This window comes from Buteo buteo, chromosome 16 (genome assembly GCF_964188355.1).
Source record: "Buteo buteo chromosome 16, bButBut1.hap1.1, whole genome shotgun sequence".
Taxonomy (NCBI): domain Eukaryota; kingdom Metazoa; phylum Chordata; class Aves; order Accipitriformes; family Accipitridae; genus Buteo; species Buteo buteo.
The window spans coordinates 4,932,482-4,949,729 of NC_134186.1; the positions used below are offsets into that span (position 1 = coordinate 4,932,482).

At 68.2% G+C, this 17,248-nt stretch overlaps 1 protein-coding gene across 5 annotated transcripts in view; it reads right to left on the reverse strand.

The window, feature by feature from the left end:
• The window catches only part of AHDC1 (AT-hook DNA binding motif containing 1), a 55,880-nt gene extending 38,987 nt beyond the window's left edge, over window positions 1-16,893 (reverse strand). The window contains exons 1-2 of one of the 5 annotated variants that reach the window (XM_075047590.1): window positions 16,678-16,893; window positions 16,052-16,172 (exon numbers count right to left, since the gene is read on the reverse strand). In XM_075047590.1, coding sequence (XP_074903691.1) covers window positions 16,052-16,172; window positions 16,678-16,833 — 277 coding nt within the window. In that variant the 5' untranslated portion in view covers window positions 16,834-16,893. Of the gene's footprint in view, window positions 1-14,202; window positions 14,291-15,483; window positions 15,547-16,051; window positions 16,173-16,514; window positions 16,558-16,650 lie in introns of those variants that run through there. The other 4 variants (XM_075047589.1, XM_075047592.1, XM_075047595.1 and 1 more) reach the window with 4 other exon arrangements.
• Between the last annotated feature and the right edge of the window lie 355 nt (window positions 16,894-17,248).

A 17,248-nucleotide genomic window follows, 5' to 3' on the forward strand; every position in this document is an offset into this window, starting at 1 on the left:
GTGGCGTGTCAGGGCGACCTTGGAGCGGTGCCGCGGCCGGTGCGTGCCAAATTTCCCGGCGCTCGGCGGCGATGCCAACGGCAGAGCCGGGGGGGGGGGGGGGGCGGATGGGGTGGGCAGGGGGAATTTTTTTCCCCCCGTTTATTTATTTGTTGGGTGGGGTTGGTTTTTTTTTTTTCCTTGCCGGAGACAAAGGCAGCCTGCGCGGTCAGCCGCGGGGTTCGGAGGGTGCCGGTGGTGCCGGGACCCGGTGGCGATGCCGGGCCAGCCGCGCCGGGGGCTCTGGGTGGCCGGTTTCCTCCGCACACAGATGGCTGTTTCGACTCAGTCGAGCGCTTGACCTAAATCTCCTCCTGATCCACGGGAGCTGCAGTCCCTCGGCAGCACAGCTCAAGGCAAGGAGGAGGAGGAGGAGGAGGAGGAGGATGAAGGGGGGGCGAGGACCGGGGCCAGCTGTGGACCGGCAGGAGGGTCGTGCCGGAGGGCCCCCACCCCAGGCTTGGCAACGGGGCTGGCGGAGGCGGCGGTGGAGGGAAGGAGGGAGGTGGGGGGGGGGAGGAAAAAAAAAAAAAAAAAAATCTCCCACGCTTCAACCTCCAGCGCCGGCTGCCCGCGCCTGCGTGCTGCACCCGTCGGGGCCAGGGCAACCGCCCCGCCGGGCTCGACGCCCCGGCAGACCACTTCCTCGGAGAGGGGCCCCGCCGGAGGAAGCTCCAACGGCTCGAAAGTTTCGGCTGTGACTCAACCGCTGGCTAGGGTGACCGAGCCAGGCCCGGCATAGAGGGGGGCCCGCGGGACCCCAGGGGTTCGGGGCACCGGGGTGGGGGATTTTTTTCTTTGGGTTCCCCAGACGAGGGTTGTCTGCGAGGCATCGCGCTCCACCCCCAGTGTCGGAGCAGCCCAAACCGGCTTCCCAGCGACAGCAGAAAGCTTTTAAAATCCCCTACGCGCGGCATGACTCACTCCAGAGCCAGTGCCCAAAACAAGCTCCGACACGGAGAGGAATGGCGAGAGCAGAGATGCTGGGGGCGGGCAGGAGGGGCTGGGGAGGGCCGGGGAGGGGGGAAAGGGGGAGACAGAAGGAGGGAGAGAAAAGAGAAGAGGCAGAAATAACAGCATCTGAAACTCTGCCTGCTGGAGGCTAATTGGTTCCGGCACAGCCTGGTTTGTTTGGCAATGTTTCCTCTAATCCTTCAGGCTTCGAGCTCCCAGCCCCAGGGACACGGGGACATCTCGCCGCCCGGCCAGCGCCTCTGCGGCACTCCCGGCTCGGCCGTGCGTCCCCCGCCGGGACGCAGAGGGGTGATGCTGGGACGGGCTTTGCCCACCCCGGGGTCCCCCCGCGGCTGCACCCCGCCACGGTGACGTCCCGGGGATGGCGGCCCCTTCTGCGGCGCCGGGTTGCGAGGGTGCCGGGAGGAGCGGGCAGGCGATGGCCGGGGCGGCGGAGGGACAGAAGGGACGGGAAGGGACGGGAAGGGAGGGCGAGGGCAGGGGGGGCCCCACGGCCCAGCACGGCCGAACCAGAGCACTAGCCAAGAGTCGGCAGCTTTGTTCCAGGTGCCGGCTCCCTTTTTTTCATTAGGCTAATGGGATGCGGATGCATTATTCCATTCCACATGCTGCTAATGAACCACTCAGGCCAGTGCATTTGCATTAATGTGCAAAGCACTGGAGGAGGGTGGAGTGGCTGCATCTGGCCAAGGCTGACCTTCCCCGCGCCACCCAGCCTCCCCGGCGCGCGGCCCCGCAGCCCCCCGAGCCACGCCGCGCTCCCGCCGCTCCGCCGGACCCTTGATCTCCCCGGGACGGCTCCGACGCACATTCCAGGACACATTAACCAGCCCTGAGCAAACCCCAGCCCGGCCACCCCAAGCTCGTCGCCCGCGCCGGACCCACCCCCCGGCTCCCCCACCCCTCCCCGTATGGATCCCGGCCGATGCCCCGCTGCCGGCACCCCGCTCCGCACCCCAGCCCTGACACCCCATAAGCAGAGGGGACCGCAGCATCCCTCCCGTGCGCCCCACCGCTCCCCAAAAAGCGATCGCTCCCGTGGCCTGCAAAGGAGACCCGCTCGGCGTGTCCCCCCTCCCCAGTTATTTTTACTGGCACCTCCCAGCACCACCCCAAAGCTCCACTCCGGCACCCCAGGGGAGCAGGGGGCCGTCTCCCAGCCCCCCCCTGCCCCAGTGCTGGCAGGCAGCGCTGGGCGCGGGCGTCATCGGAGCCCTTGGGTTGTTTGTTACGGCTCCCAACTGCCTCCGTCCCCGGAGAGGTTTCGAAGGCGAGTGACCCACGAACTGGAATGCGCAAAGCCTCCAGCAAACAGAGCCAGCTGCCTGCGCCCGCGCAGGGGGGGCGGCGAGGGGAGAGCAGCCGGCCCCGCGGCACGGCACGGCACGGCACGGCACGGCACGGCACGGCACGGCTCCGTGCACGCGGACGCACGGCCCCGACGCGGACGCGTGGCCCCGACGTGTTCTCCCAGGGTGGGCAGCCACTCGGCTGGGGTGAGATGAGAGTAAGCCATTGGTCTTGCCGTGGCCCCAACACTGCCAGCCATTGCGACAGGCCCCCCGAACCCCTGCGTCCCCCCTTCCCACCTCCCTCCCAGCCCATTTTTTGGCAGCACGTGGCCTCCCGGCACAGCGTCGGGCTGCGGGGGAGCTGTACCGGGAAGATGCTTCACCCCTCGCCCGGCTGCAAGACCTGCATCCTTGGGTGGCCAAAGGACCTCTAGGACAGGGGACAGCACGGTGGCAGTGCCCGGCCCCCACCTTGGCCAGTGCCACCCTCCCCAGGTGCCGGGAGGGCTCCCGACTGGTGACAGCGGGGACGGGCACAGCCTTGCCCGCCCTGGGGGGCACGGTGGGGTCTCAGGCAGCTCCGTGCCCGGCGAGCATACGAAGCCCCTGCGCCCGAGCGCGCGCACGCGGGTGTCTGGGTTTGTCACAGCCTGGTGAGCAAGTTAATCTCAGGCTCCCTGACACGTGGAATAAAATCGCGATCCCGTAATGGAATTCATTCGTCTTCCTGTCCAGGCGGAGAACAAGCCCCCCGCCGCCCGCTGGGGCCGGAGCCAGGCCAGGGCAAGGCAGCCGGTGGGCCAGCACCCAGCTGGGGGGCCCTGCCTGCGCCCACCCTTCTCCCTGCAACGGGACCTGACCGGCACGGGAGGGACATTCCTGCGAGCTTCTGCCCAGGGATGTGCAAAACACTGGGTGCTGCAATGTGTCCCCTTCCCAGGGGACATCAGCCACGTCCACAGAGGCAGTCGGGGTCACCAATGCAGGTCGAACACCCCCCAGGGCGATCCGGCGTCCCACCGTGCCGGATGGCAGCCACAGTGCTCGCAAGGAGGGGAAAGGGAAACTGAGGCAGACAGCGGCACTGGAGAAAGGGCAAGCCTGGCGGCATGAAGAGGACAGGGGAAAATGTCCCTCTGTCCCCGTGATGTCCTTCTGTCCCCGCGATTCCTTCCCCACTGCCCCAGCAGGGAGGACCCAGCATCAGCTGGGGCACCCATGGGCGACCCCAGCATGTCCCCAGGGACCGGCTCACCCGCAGCGCGTGGCCCCTGCCGACGCCACGGGTGTAAGCGACGGAGAAAAGCCCTTGTGGGAGCCTGAGCGGGGCAGAAGACCATGGGGCTGCCATGCCGCCCCGTGCCTCAGTTTCCCTCCGGCACCCACGGCAGGGCCACCCTCAGGCAGGAAAGCAGCCCCGCAGCCAGGGGAGGAGGAGGAGGAGGAGGAGGAGAAGGAGGAGGGCTGCTCCTTCCCGGGCACACAAAGCCCCTTTCATAGGGGCCGAGTTTGGATTTCCTCCGCCAGCCCAGCACCTCGCTGCCTCCTGCCCTGCCAGAAAAGCTGCGGTCGGAGCGGGGGGCTGGTGGGTCGGATGCCTGGGGGGGCACGGGGACCTTCGGGTAGCTCCAGCCCTCGCCCCGACCATCCCCGTGATTTTCCCCTCCTGTCAGCTTTTAATTATACCCCTAATAAAAGTCGCTTTGCAGGGAAACGGGAGCTTTGTTGCTCGGGAGCTCATCTGCTCCCGCTGCTCCTTCCCCGCTTTAAACTGTAATCCTCAGCTGGGGACACTGCAATTAGCCACCGCGGAGCCGGGCACCGTGTCACGGAGGATTAGGGCTCCCTTTGGCAGGGAGCTGGGGGACCCGGCCCCGGAGCGGGTCGATGGCTCTGTGCGGGATGGGCTGTCCCCCGCTGCAGTCCCCGAAGGAGGGGGACGAGCCTAAGGACCCCCCCCCCCAGCCAGGCAGCCCCCAGCCCACCTCCTCCGGGGTACCCACAGACCTGCACCCCTGCACCGCATCAGTGCCACTGGGTTATTTTGGGAGGGCAGGGGAGCCACGGACCCTCGACCGACCCCCCCTCGGAGCTCCCCTGCTCAAACAGACCCAAGGAGGGCTTCCCAGCGGTTGGGTGGCTTCGTACGATGTGACTATGGGGACAAAAATGGGGGTGGGGGGACAAACACGAGCCTCAACCCACATCTCTGCATGTCTGCCCAGCCCCGGTGCCTGCCCCTAGGGCCCTGTGTCCCCCCGGAGGGGAAACTGAGGCACGGGGCACCAGGTGCCCATGACGCACATCCCGCAGCAGCCCCGCGCCGAGGAGCCGGGGAGAGACGCGGCGCTGCCACGTCCACGCGCGCCTGGAAGGATGGTGACAGCCCTCAGCCCTCTCTCCCCAGGTACAGTGCTCTGCTGCAAAAAGCAGGCAGGCTGCAGGCAGGCTGCAGGCAGGGAGCTGCCGTGCTGTCAGCCCCCACCCTCAGGCTGACAGACGAGGGGACCACGAGGGCTGCAAGAGCCACCGGCGCTCCCCACCGCCGAGCCGGCGGACCACCCAGCTCCGGCACCGGTGACGGCGACACGGGACCCTCGCGCACGGTGCGAAGGCCGCGTCGGCGGCACGGCAAAGGGGCAGCGGACGTGGGGTCACTCGACCCCTTAAAGCCCCCGAAAGGAGCCCGTGCATCGCTCCTGGGTGCCTGCTCGCCAATCAGCCTCTTCCCGGGGCTGGGGAGGCAAGCGGGGAGCGCAGGCGCTCGTTAGCAGCCGCTCATTAAGAGCCCTCCGGGAGGAGGAAGGTACCGGGGGCACCTGCACCTCCGTTTAATGAGCTGCGGCGCCATTAAATGCCGGAGGGGACCTCGAGCACGGTGGGGCTGCTGGTGCGGAGAGGGCTGACCCCCCACCCTGACCCCCACCCAAACCACGGTGCGGGTCCCCGTGCCGGTACGGCCGGGAGAAAGGGAGGGATGCGGGGAGTTGAGTCATGGTGACAACCGCAGGCGGCGGCGGTGGCAGGGCCGCGTGGCTGCTGCTGCCAGGAGCGCCCCGAGCCCCCCGCCGGCCCCGGGGGGCACCCGACCGCAGCTGCATCCCCCCCCACCGCACCTGCACCCACGGGTGCTACACGGAGAGGGCGACGGCGGCCGGTGCTGGGCTAGCGGTGCCGTGCACCGCGCTGGTGCCCATGCGGAGGCGGGACAGGACCCTTGGGTTCTCGGGGTCGGGACTTTCCCACCGTGGGTACCCCCCGAGCCGGGACGGGGACCCAGACGTCCTGCCCCCACGGACCTTGCCCAGCACCCAGAGCTCCCAGTCTGCCCATTAAAGCACAACCTCAAGCAGCATCCAGAGGGGACCCAGGCATCCGGGGCGATGCTCCCGGGCGCACCCTAAGACGCACGGACGATGCCGTGACCCCCCCCACCCCAGCACCCAGTCCCGCAGGACGCCTGGGTCCCCAGGCCCGAGCGCCGCGGCCCCCCACCCTCCCACCCACCCCGCGTGGGGCTCTCCCTCGTTAATGTTTACTCGGGCTTCGTTAGCGCCGGCACATCGCCATGGCAACCGTGCAAGCTGCGCGCCGCCATCGGCGCCACCGCCACGAGGCACGGGGACGTCCCCACGCGTGGGGTCACCGCGGGCACCCGCCGCCGCCGCCACCCACCCCGGTGGGGTGTGGGGCTGGGCGACGGCGTGGGGAGACGAGGGGGCGCGGGGACGCCGGGGTTCGCCGCCTTCCCACCGGCACGGCGTGGCTCCGCGGCACCCAGACGGGGTGACGGCACCCACCGCTCGCCCCCGAAGCGCCCGCCGCCGCGCCGGGCCCGCAGGCGTGTGCGCGGCGCTGCCAACACGCCTCGGTGCTGCATTATTTATAAACCGGAGGAGCAGAGGGCTCGGCGGCAGCTGCAGAGCCCTCGCGGGCCACCCTGCCCGGCGTCACGCAGCCACCGAGCCCGCTGGCACGGTGGCACCGCGGCCACGGTGGCCAGGAGGGACAATGGGGACGAGGCTACCCGTGGGGCTGGCAGAGCCACGGGGTGCCCAGATGCCACCCTCGCGTCCCCGTGGACGTGGCGTGCGGCAGCACGTGGGGATGTCCGGTGCGTCCCCGCGTTCCCCCGCGCCGGCGCGGCGCCGCCAACTACCTCCCGCCACCGCGTGAGCCCGTGGCGGGTGGGTTTGGGTGACGGCAGCCAAGGGGTGCTCCCACCCGAGAGCCAGCCAGCCCCCTCCCCGTGGCAGAGGGCAGAGCCCTGGCTGTACCAAAGCACCGTTCACCAAGAGCAGGATGCGGCCCCGGTGTTTTCTCACACCGCCGAGCTCCGTTTGCTACGGCAAACAGGTTTTCCTTAAGCTTTGCAGAATCCTCCCGCCTCCTCCCCCCTCTACGAGTCCCACCTCCGGGCTGGGGAGGGGGGGAGGCTGAATTGGGGCTTTTAATTTTTCATTATTAATTTCCCATCGACGCTGAGAGGCGCCGGGGCTCGCTCAGCCGCCCCCAGCATCGCCCCCCGCGCTCCCTCGCGCTCTCCTGGAGCTCTGCACCGGCTGAAGCCGAGCCAGGCTGCCGATAGGATTAATTCTGCATGACTGCCCATCTCCGCGGGGGGATCTAAGACCCTCAGGCCTGCAGCAATCTTTAAAATTCCTCCAGCCCAACTTAATTCCCTCTTCCTGCAGAGCTGGCGCATCTGCTGCAGTCAGGCACGGAGAGAGGGAGACGAAGGGAGAGGGGGGGACGCCGGCACCCAGGACTGCCGTCGGCTTCGGCGCCAGGCGGTGGTCCTGCTGTGGTGGTCGCGGTCCTGCGTTGTCACCGTGGGGTCACCCAAAGCCACGCCGGTCACCCACCCCGGCCCCAGGGGTGGTGGCACAAGGAGAGGGTTTGCGCTGGGGATGGGGGAAACTGAGTCACGCCGGGGCAGCCCTGGTCGGTGGCCGGACGCAGTCGCCTGCACCGCAGCCCTGGCGTGTTGCCATCCCCCCCCCCGTCCCCAGCTGGGACTCCCCAAACCAGGAGGCTGACTTAAAAACGGGGTTTTTCAAACACCTACAGGCTCTGCCTCTCGGGGGGGGGGGGGCTTGTTCAGCACACAACTCCCCCCATCCCGTTCTCACCCTCCACAGCCCCGAAGGAGAGACCCCCAGGGTCGAACATCATCTGGGGACACTCAGGGTCCGGGATCCCTGGATTTTGGGACGGCTCATGGAAATGCAACTGCTGCTTGGGAAACAGCCTCGCAGCCCTGAGCACAGCCTGGGGGCAGAGCCAACCGCCCCCCCCCCCAGCCCCTCTCCCAGGGGACAAGGACCCCAGCGTCACCCCGGGGGCCGCGCACACGCAGAGCCGGCACCGTGGGACCCCCGGCCCCCGTGAACCGCCACCAAACGGCGGCAGGGCGAGGAGCCCGGCCAAGTCGGGGGTGCTCCCCCCCAAATCCCCGCCATGCACCGCGGCAGCCCGGGGACGGCGGCGTGTCCCCACGCTTTGAAGGCTCAGCCGCCGCCACGCCGAGGCTGGCAGCCGGCGGGCAGAGCTAACCTTCAGGGGGGGTGGCGGGGAAAGGCAACGGGGAGGGAGGGGGGGGACGAATGCGGCCACCAAACTCCAACCCCTGCCTGCACCCACCGTCCGGCACCACGGCCACCGTCCCGAGGTGTCGGGCAGCTGCCGGACCCGAGAGATCCATCCCTCTTGCCGCCTTTGCCTGCAACTTGCCCGGCTCGCCAGGCAGCCGGGAGGAAGGCGAGGAGCGCAGCCCAGCCCAGCTGCCGGCGGAGCTGCGGATACATGCATTTAAATCACTTATATCTTTACTTTCTCCTGCGCTGGCTGTGAGATGGGCTTTTTTTGCATGCGTAATTAGGGGGTGGAACAGATGGCGGAGGGTTCGTTTAAAGTAATGCATCCATTAAAATAACCTTCGCTGTCGGGGACTGCGCTCCGACAGGGGCCTGTTTCACCGGGGGCGGTGGGGAGCGGAGGGGGGGCTTTGTTCTGCAAAGAGGGGGGTGTCGGACTTTGGGAAGGCGGCCGGGGGCCGGAGCGCACGCTCCCTCCGGGATGCATCATCGCGGGACGAAGGGGCGATGCTGGCCGGGATACACCGACCTGTATCGCCACGGCTGGATTGTGCGCGAGAGCTGGGACCAAACTGGGGCCAAACTGGGGTTGAACCGGTCCTCTCCAGGGCTCAGTTTCCATAGCAATACAATGGCAGCGAGATGGCGGGGACGCAAAGCCCAGGTTGGGGAGGATGCCACAGGGCGGGCACGGTCCCCGCGGTCCCCCACGGGGGGCAACTCCGGCCGGGGTACCCCGGCCGGAGTTGCCCCCCGTGGGGGACCGCGGGGACCGTGCCCGCCTCTGTCCCCCACCCACCCTAGAAACCCAAAATAGGCTGGAGGAGGACATTTCGCCTCGCCACGCAGCACCAGCCGCCTCTCCTGTTTCAAACCCCGGGTTCCCGGGAGAGGCAGGAGGGCTTTGTTCAGGCACCGGAGGAGCAGAGGCCAGAGAAAGCAGGAGTGCCCTGCCAGCTCTTGTGTTTCACTCCCGAGGAATGCCGGGGAGGGGAGGGGAACGCTGTTCCCCCCGCCCCGATGGGCGCCCAGCCCGGCTGCAGGGTGCTGAGGCTGGGAGGAAGAGGAGGGGAGGGCACGGGGATGAAGGATGGGGAGGCGGGTGGCGCGGGGATGCCGTGGTACCACCACGTGTGGTCAGGGCTGGCAGTGGGTGGGCTGGGAGGGCGGGGGGGGGGGGGGACGACACACGATGACACGCACCCGGGGTGGCACGGCAATGCCGAGCACCGCGCTGGCTGGGTTGGAACGGCCGTAATAAAATAATTCGAAGCGAGAGCCGCCGAGCAAATATTACACCCCTGTCCCGGAGCAGAGGAGAAGCTCCCACGGGTACCCCCCAAATTTGGGGGCTCCAAAGAGGCAGACGCCGGAGAAGGGGCTGGGGAAGGGCGAGAGCAGCAGCAAACCCAAACCCACCCATGCGTGTTCAAATATTTAGTGTGCACTTGCTAAGGTGCTTCTGCTGCCTTCAGGGCATCACTGTGTTTGAAGCATCAGAGAGGTGGGAACTGGGGGGGGGGGGGATGGGGAGCAAATGCCAGGGCTGCACTGGTGGGGGGGGGTTCTCTCTTTTCCAGCTGGGTTGGAGGCGGCCAAGGCTGGCCCCCGGCCACAGCGCGGGGAGCCCAGGAGGGCTGGGACAAGCTCAGCTTCGCCCCGAGCCGTGCGAAGGCTGGCCCCTGCCTCGCCGCCCCCTCCCCGGCCACAGCCCCCAGACCCTGCGGGGCTACGCATCTCTCTCCTCCTCCTCTTCCTCCTCCTCTTTTCCCCCAGCCCCTACACGCCTCGCTGGTCCCCCGCATTCCCGCTCGCCGGCACCCTGGGGTGTCCCCAAGCACCGACGTGGCCTGGGGGACAGCCGGCAGCTGCGGCAACGTGGCGGTCGACGCCGGCAGCGGGACGGGGCTGCTGCTCTTGCCAACGCCTCCGTGCCCGATGCCGGGGGCAAAAAAGCGAGACGCCGGCGGCGGCGGCAGCGTGCCGAGGGCGGCGATGGCAGGCGTCGGGGCGAGGGACCGAGGGGACGCGCGGGATAGCAGCGGCGGGCTGGGGGCTGCCGGAGAGATGCCAGAAGCCAAGGGGGGATCGCTGCAGGACCCAGATGGCGGGGTGACGGGGGTCCCCAGGCCACCAAGGGAAGAAGCCCCTCCGGTTCGCCCGCCCTAGCCCCACGCACGCGTCGAGGAGGAGCCGCCGCGCCTGCCAGCCGAGGGACACCGGGCTTTGCCCCGTCGCCGCTCGCGCAGCCCCGTCCCCCGAACCCCCGCTCCGCCACCCCCACCCTCTCGCTTGCCGATCCGACCCCCCCTCAGCTCATCCCTGTCCTCTCCCCAGCTCACCTGCCATCACCCCCCCATCCGTGCCCGCCAGGCCCCGGCACGCCGCCCCTTCGCCTCCCCCGGCGTTTCGGCCGGTTCCTTTGGCGCACCCCAAACCCAAGAGCGTTTCCCATTCCCCAGCTGGCGATCCGCTGGGAAAAACCGGTCCCAAAAAACCTTCCCCGCATCCGCGCCAGCTCTGCGGGTCTGGGGGGGCCGCGGGCTGGCCCCCCGCTCGCCAAGAACAATAGCGCCTTGTTCCAGCCCGGCTCCGTCCTCTCCTGCCGGGCTGCAAACACCTCCCTGGGCAATGCGCTGGCCACTCTCACCTCTACGTCTCTCTCGCTGTTTCCCAGCTCCCTCCTGACAAATCCCCGTTCCCGATCGCTTCTCCTCCCCGCGGGTCCATATTAAGCTACATTCTCCTTTCAGCTGGGTGGAAAACAGCAGTAATAACCATGTGGAGAGAGCCGTGCCCCCCACCTCCACTTCCCTCCCACTTTGGGGTTCAAATTTCATTTCAGCAAAAAAGCTTCCCCCGCCTCCAATTTCTTCCCCCAAACCGAGTCGCTGTCGTCTCGTCTGATCTCGGCAGGGGCCGTATGGATGCTCAGCTCCTCCTGGTTCAGGATCTGCTGCCAATCTGGACCTCGCAAACTGGTTCTCACACAGCTCCCGCCTAGCACCTCCCTCTCAGCATTTATTGTCCCTCCTCAGCCACCCAGCCCCAGCTTGCTCCCTGCCACCCTGCTCCCGTGTCACCCCGCTCCCTGCCACCCTGCTCCCACGTCACCCCGTTCCCCCTGCCACCCTGCTCCCACGCCGCTCGGCTGGCGATGCGCGGGGTGCCACGCTCCCCTCCTACCCCCGCTTCTGCTCGGGTGCATCCATCCCAAACCCAGCTACCGAGTTCGCCCGGGCGAGATTTATTCCCGGTGAATTCCCGGGGGGCCAGCGGGGCCGGCAGCTGGCAGGGAGCGGAGCAGCCCCGTTGCCTCCAGCGGAGCAGCCTCCTTCTTTCCCGCAGCTGAAGAGCTCATCTCCCTCGCCCAAGGCGCTCCGTCCTCCTCCAGATATTTTAGGCCCAGGTTTCGCGAGGAATGTACAGGCGCCGAGCCCAAGCCGATGCGCTGAAGTCAGCAGGAGGCGAAAAGCGTGCGTGGGGCTCGGGGCCCCGGGGGTGGCGGCACGGGGATGGGATGGGATGGGATGGGATGGGATGGGATGGGATGCTGCTCCCTCCGCCTGGAGCTCGTTTAGTGGCGGGAAGGGCAGAGGTTGGGGCTGGCAGATGCCAGAACTGCTTTGCTCTCCCTCCGAGAGGATCAATAACACATTTCGCCGCTCCCCCGTCTCCCCGCATCGCGCCAGGCCAGGCTGCATCAGCGCTCTCGCCCGCGTGCACGCCTGCGCGGGGTGGGCTTCGACGCGGGGTGTTGGGGGCGGGGGGGTCCCCGCCGCCGTCCGTCCCCGTCCCCTTCACCGAGGAGGAGCGGGAGGCGTTTTCGCCGCGGTGACGTGTCCCCCGCCAGCACCTGCCCGGCCCCACCTTCACCCCCCCCCCCCAGCTCCGCACGCCAACCCCAGCCCTGGCACACCAAACCCTGCCCGCGCACGTGCCGACGCCTCCCCCTAACACCCCCTCCTGCCCGCGCCCCGCTGACCCCCTGCACTCCCCGGCCACGCACCCCCTCCGCAGCCCACCCGCCGCAGCCCCCCCACCCGCCCCAGCCCCACGGCAGCTCATCACACCTCCCGGCCCAGCTCGGCGTCCCCGGGGGGGGCTTCGCCCCGCCGCAAAGAGAGTCCCCGACGTGGCGGCGAGCAACCGCCCTTGTCACGGCCCCGCTGGCACGCAGGCGTCCTACGTGCTCCAACAGGTGAGCCCCCGGGGCAGCGTTCCTGCCTGGGCCAGGAACTGTCCCCACCGGGCAGCCGGTTTGCAGGCATGTTCCTTCCCAGCACGTCCCTCCCTCCTTCTCCTTCGTATCCAGCCTCCCTCGGCCGGCGAAAAGGGGGAGCCGACGGATTTTAATGAGCTCCCCGGAGGCATCGCTCTGCACCCCCCCACCCCCCCACCCCTCCCTCCCCGCCTCTTCCCGCGCCCGGGAACCGATGCTCTGAAACACAACCCTCGGTGGCAAGCCTGGAAAAAAACCACAGGGCACATTTCCCCCCCCCTTCTTTCCCTCCTCGCCTCCCCCAGCTTTTTGCTCTCCTGCCGATGCCAAAGACCCAGCCGGGCTCTTGTGCTTTCACTCGCAGCTGCAGCTGCCGATTTTCGCTGTAAGCCCTTGTGCCTAGAAGGCCCAGAGCGAGGGATTCTGGGACGCGGTGATTGAAGACAGCACCAGCGCGGAGACCATTGCTCAGACTTTCCCTGTCTGTCGCCCCAACGTTCAACCCACAGAGAGGGAGGGAAAAAAGAAAAAAAAAAAAAAAAAAAGGAAAGAAAGGGGAAAAAAAAAAGAAAAAGAAAAAAAAGATGGAGAGGAAAAAAAAAAAACCCCAACTGAAAAAAACTGGACTGGCGCTCGCCCCTTCCCACCCACGCAGAGCGGCACGCTCCACTGCGCCGGCACCGAGAGCCCCAGCCTTCGCCCGGGTCAGCCGGCCCACGGGGCCAGGGCGAGCTCCCCAGGCCCGCGACACCCCGGTGAACTCCTGGCTGCTTCACTTTGCAACGCCAAATCCCACCGCGAGCGCGCCGGATCCCTCACCGACGCAGCCCGCCGTACATCGCCTTAAAAACTCACAGCGGGCACCTTAGCGGCACCCCGTTTGTTTCCCCTCTGTGTTATTTTGAAAGAAAAATAATAACAACGCAGCTTTCGAGCCACCGTTTGCGGCACGGGGTAAATCTCGGGGCGCGGGTGCGAGGGGAGGCGCCGCCGCGCGCGATGCCGGGTCCTCGTGCGAAGCCGAAACGCTCACCCGCAGCGGTGGGATGTTCGGGATGCACCCCAGAGCCAAGCAGACACCCTGGGCACACATCACCACGTCCCCTCCACATGCAAAAGCCCCTGGGGGGGGGTCCCAGCACCCTGGGCATCCAGACGTGCCTAGGGAAAGTCCCACGGGACCAAATACCTGCCCTCCAGCACACGCAGCGGGCCAAGGCATCGCTCAGCAAGTGCCCCCGAGGCAGAGCAGAAACAACTCCAGCCCGGACGGACGGATGAGCGGCGGGGAGCAGGGGAACGAGGCTGTGACGCCGCGGACCCCCATGCCGGCGAGAGGAGGGGGCCCTGCCGAGCATCTCCCGACCAGCTGAACCCTCGCGCCCCCAGAACCGCCGTCGGCATCGCCGGCTCCCCGAGGACCGCGGCCGGACCGCGCGGCACATCCCGGCCCCGAAGTTTGGCGGGCGGCGAGGCTGGGGAGGGGACGGCGGAGGGGCGGAGGGGGGGGGCACGGGACATCTGCGATGCATTCAGGGGCCATCCCGCATCCGGGCAGCCCGGCCACAGCCCAGCATCCAGCCGGCTGGCCCTGGAGGGGGGGGAGCCCTGCCTTATCACCAGGCAAAAATCCCCCCCCCCAGCCCGTCCCTCCCGCTCCCCCCTCACCACGCTCCCGTTAACGAGCCCGGAAGAAGGAAACAGCCCTCCCCACCGCTGCCCTGTTTACCAAGAGCTGGTTCCAAGCACTCGGGAGAATAGCAGGAGCATTTCAAGGCCCTGTTTCCACTCGGCTGACACACACTATTTATAGAAGCCCACAATTCTCCCAGAGCTTTCCTCGGGATCTCAGCAGAAATAGCCTGCCCCGGGTCTCTGCTGCCTCCTCTAAGGAGGCCAGAGCAGCGCCGGCCCCCCCCCAGGCTTCCCGTAACCTTCCACGGGCTTCCATCGCTTCTCCTCCGCTGGCCGCCCTGCTCCCGGCATGTCCTTGGCTACTCCGTCCCCGTCACGGTGCCAACCCTTCGCCTCTCCCCCACTAATTCCCCCCCCACCCCAAAACCCCAGCCATCACCACCTCCTGACGGATCGGTTCCCGGCGGGCGCGCGGTGGCTCCGGCGGGTACGCGGTGGCTCCGACCGGCGTCCGCTCGCCGGACGGCGCAGGGAGGGAACCGGACTGTGGTTGACGGGGGGGGGGTGTGTGTGTAATGGGGGGGGGGTTTGGGGGGAGGCCAGCAGCCGGGTGAAAGCCACCTCCCGCCTGACTGCATCGGAGCGCGGCGGAGCCCCGGGGGACTCGCACCGGGGATGGAGTTGGCCTATTCAGGTTACAGAGACATGGCAGAGCGGAATTTGGCGCCGCGCCATCCCTTCTCCAGCCCCCCCCCCCCCGCCCTCCTCTTCCCCCCCCTCCCCACCACCACCACCACCACCACCCTCCCCTGCAAATTCCTCAGCCCAGCAGGAGAAGCCAGTGTAAGGGGACACCTGGGGGGACGAGGAAGGCAGAGAAGGGGGGGGGGGAGGCCTTGAGGAGGGGAGGGGGCACCGATTCGGACCCCACGCCCCCAGCGCCCGCCGTCTCCCGGGTAGAAAGCGAGCGGGCAGGATTGGTGCCCGTCGCCCCGGGGGGTTCGCTTCTGCTCTCTGTCACGCCAGGATAAATCTGGAGCGACTCCACCGAGCGCCGGGGGGCTCGCGGCGGCACACAATGAGCTCAGCCCGTGGCTTTCGGTGGCTGTTCTGGCAGCCACGGGGCCGAGGGGCTGGATGCACGAGGCCACCTGGTCCCAGCTGGGGCCACGTCCTTCCCCGGGCACGTAAACAAGCGGGGACCCAGGTGTCTCCACCTGCCCCTGGTTTTGGGGACACCAAACCCGTCGCTCGGGGTTGGCAGAGGGTCCGGCATTAGCGTGACCCCTGGTGGGGGGGGGGGGGGGGTGACTCCAGCTCCCACCAAAACCACCAGTCGCCCATCGCCGTGCAAACACCGAGGGGCCGCGCTGGCGGCGGCGGGGGGGGGGGTGTTAGAGGGAGGGAGGGAGGGGGGGGGATTTAAATCAGCTGATCGATAAAAACAAATCAGAGGGGGGATGACAGGCACCGAAGTGACAACCGCTCGCCGAGACCCGCGCCACGGACCACGCAACTTCGCCGGCGGGGCTGGGGTGAAGACCCCCCCCCCCCCTAATAAACACTCCCCACCTACACCCCCCCCCAACCACCTCCCAGCCCCGGGGCTGCTCCCCGCGGGTCAGCCCGCCGTTCCCCGGGGCCAGGCTGCCAGGGGAAGGGGAGGGGGGGGTAAGATGCTCTATGTCCCCCCCCCCCAAGTCCCCCGGGAAGCCCGGCTAACCCCAAACGTTGTTGACACGCTGGGCTCCGGCGGCGGCCTGCCTTCTAGCGGACGGAGCCGGCTCTGACAGCTGTCACTCAGCGCTCGCAGCCGGGGGGGGGGGGGGGGGGAGGCGACGGAGTAACATGGGGGGGGGGGGGGCGGCCAGGGGGAGGCGGCCGAACTCGTGGAGATCGCAGCCCCCCCCCCCCCCCCCCTCCGTCTCCCCTCGCCCTCCCCGCCGGGGGCTCGCCTCGGCCCCCCCCCCCCCCCGCACGCCCCTCCCCGCCCCAAGTGCCATTAAACTCCTGCAATTTGGCACCAACTCGCCGCGCAACTTCAGCGAAGGGGACGGCGGGGGGGGGGGGGGGACACGACGACGACGACGACGACACGACGGGGGACACGCCGCCTCCTTTCCCCCCCCCCATCCCCTCCTCCGCCCCGCTCTCCCCGAAGGGGGTGTCCCGTGTGTCCTCCCCCCTCCTCCTCCCTCCCTCCCCCCCCCCCACCTCTTTCCCCGTTTCCCACCCCCCGCCTTCCCAGTCTCCCCAGCCCCACACAAAGGCGGGGGGTCCCCGGTACTCACCCACCGGCTGCTGCGCTCCGAGCCCCTCGGAGCCCGCCCGCTTGGGGAGGCTCCTGCCGTCCGGGGGGGCTGCCTCCTGACCGGCCGCGGGAGTCCCGGAGCCCTCGGCACCGCTCGCCACCTTCAACGAGAGCATTTCCAGCGCCTCCTGCTCACATTCTCCCCAGGCAACTCCGCTCCTGCCAGCCCGCCCCCTCCTCCGTCCCCTGCCTGCTCTTTCCTCTCCGCTTTCCTCCTTCCCTCTCCCCCCCCTCCACCCCTCTATTTTATTTTTTTTTTTTTTCCGGGCTTTTCTCTCCCCTCTACCTCTTAGCTTTTTTTTTTTTTCCTCCCTCTCTTTTTTTCCTCCTCTTTTTTTTTTTTTTTTTTTTTTTCCTCCTCTCTCTCTCTCTCTCCCCCCCCCCCCCCCTTCGCCTCTCACACACACAAAAGGCAGCGGAGCGGGAGGCGGAGGGGAACCGACCTCCCCTCTGCGCCTCCGCCGCTCGCCGCCTGCGGAAAGCAAAGAAAGACACAGCGCAGCAGAGCCCTGGCTTGCCGCTGCCTCCCCCCTTCCTCCTCCTCCTCCTCCTCCTCCTCCCTCCTCCTCCTCCTCCTACCACCTCCTCCTCCTCCCTCGCTCTTGCCTTCTGCCGCTCCCGGCTTTGTGGGGGCTGGGATAAAAAAAAAAAGGGGGGGAGCGGAGCCGGCGGCGAGGCGCGCCCTGCCCCTCTCTCCTCTCCCCGGGGCTCGGCGGGGACCGCGGCTTCGCTTCGCTCCGCTGTCAGCGGCACGGCCAGCATCCGGCACCCCGGGGAGCCGTGCAGCACCACCGGGGCATGCCGGGCCTTGTAGTCCTTCCTTTTCCCACCCCCCCCTTTTTTTTTTTTTTTTTCCCCTCCTTCTTTTCCTCCCCCCCCCCCCCCCGCCCCTCTTTCTCCTCCCCGCTGCTGCGAAGCGCGCAGGGAGGGGCGCAAACGGGCGCGTCTCTTGCGCGCTTCTTGGGGAGGGGGGGACTTGGGGGGCATCCCCGGAGGGGGGGGGGGCAAACCACCGAAGGTGGTTTGCCCCCCCGCCCCCGGGGTGCCCCCCTCCCCCGAGGTCCCAGTGGGATGCGTGGGACATTGCTGCCCTCTCCCGGGTTGCACCCGCACTGCGCACCCCCCCCCCCACTAAGGATGCAGGGTTGGAGGGGGGGGACACCCACCCACCCACGAC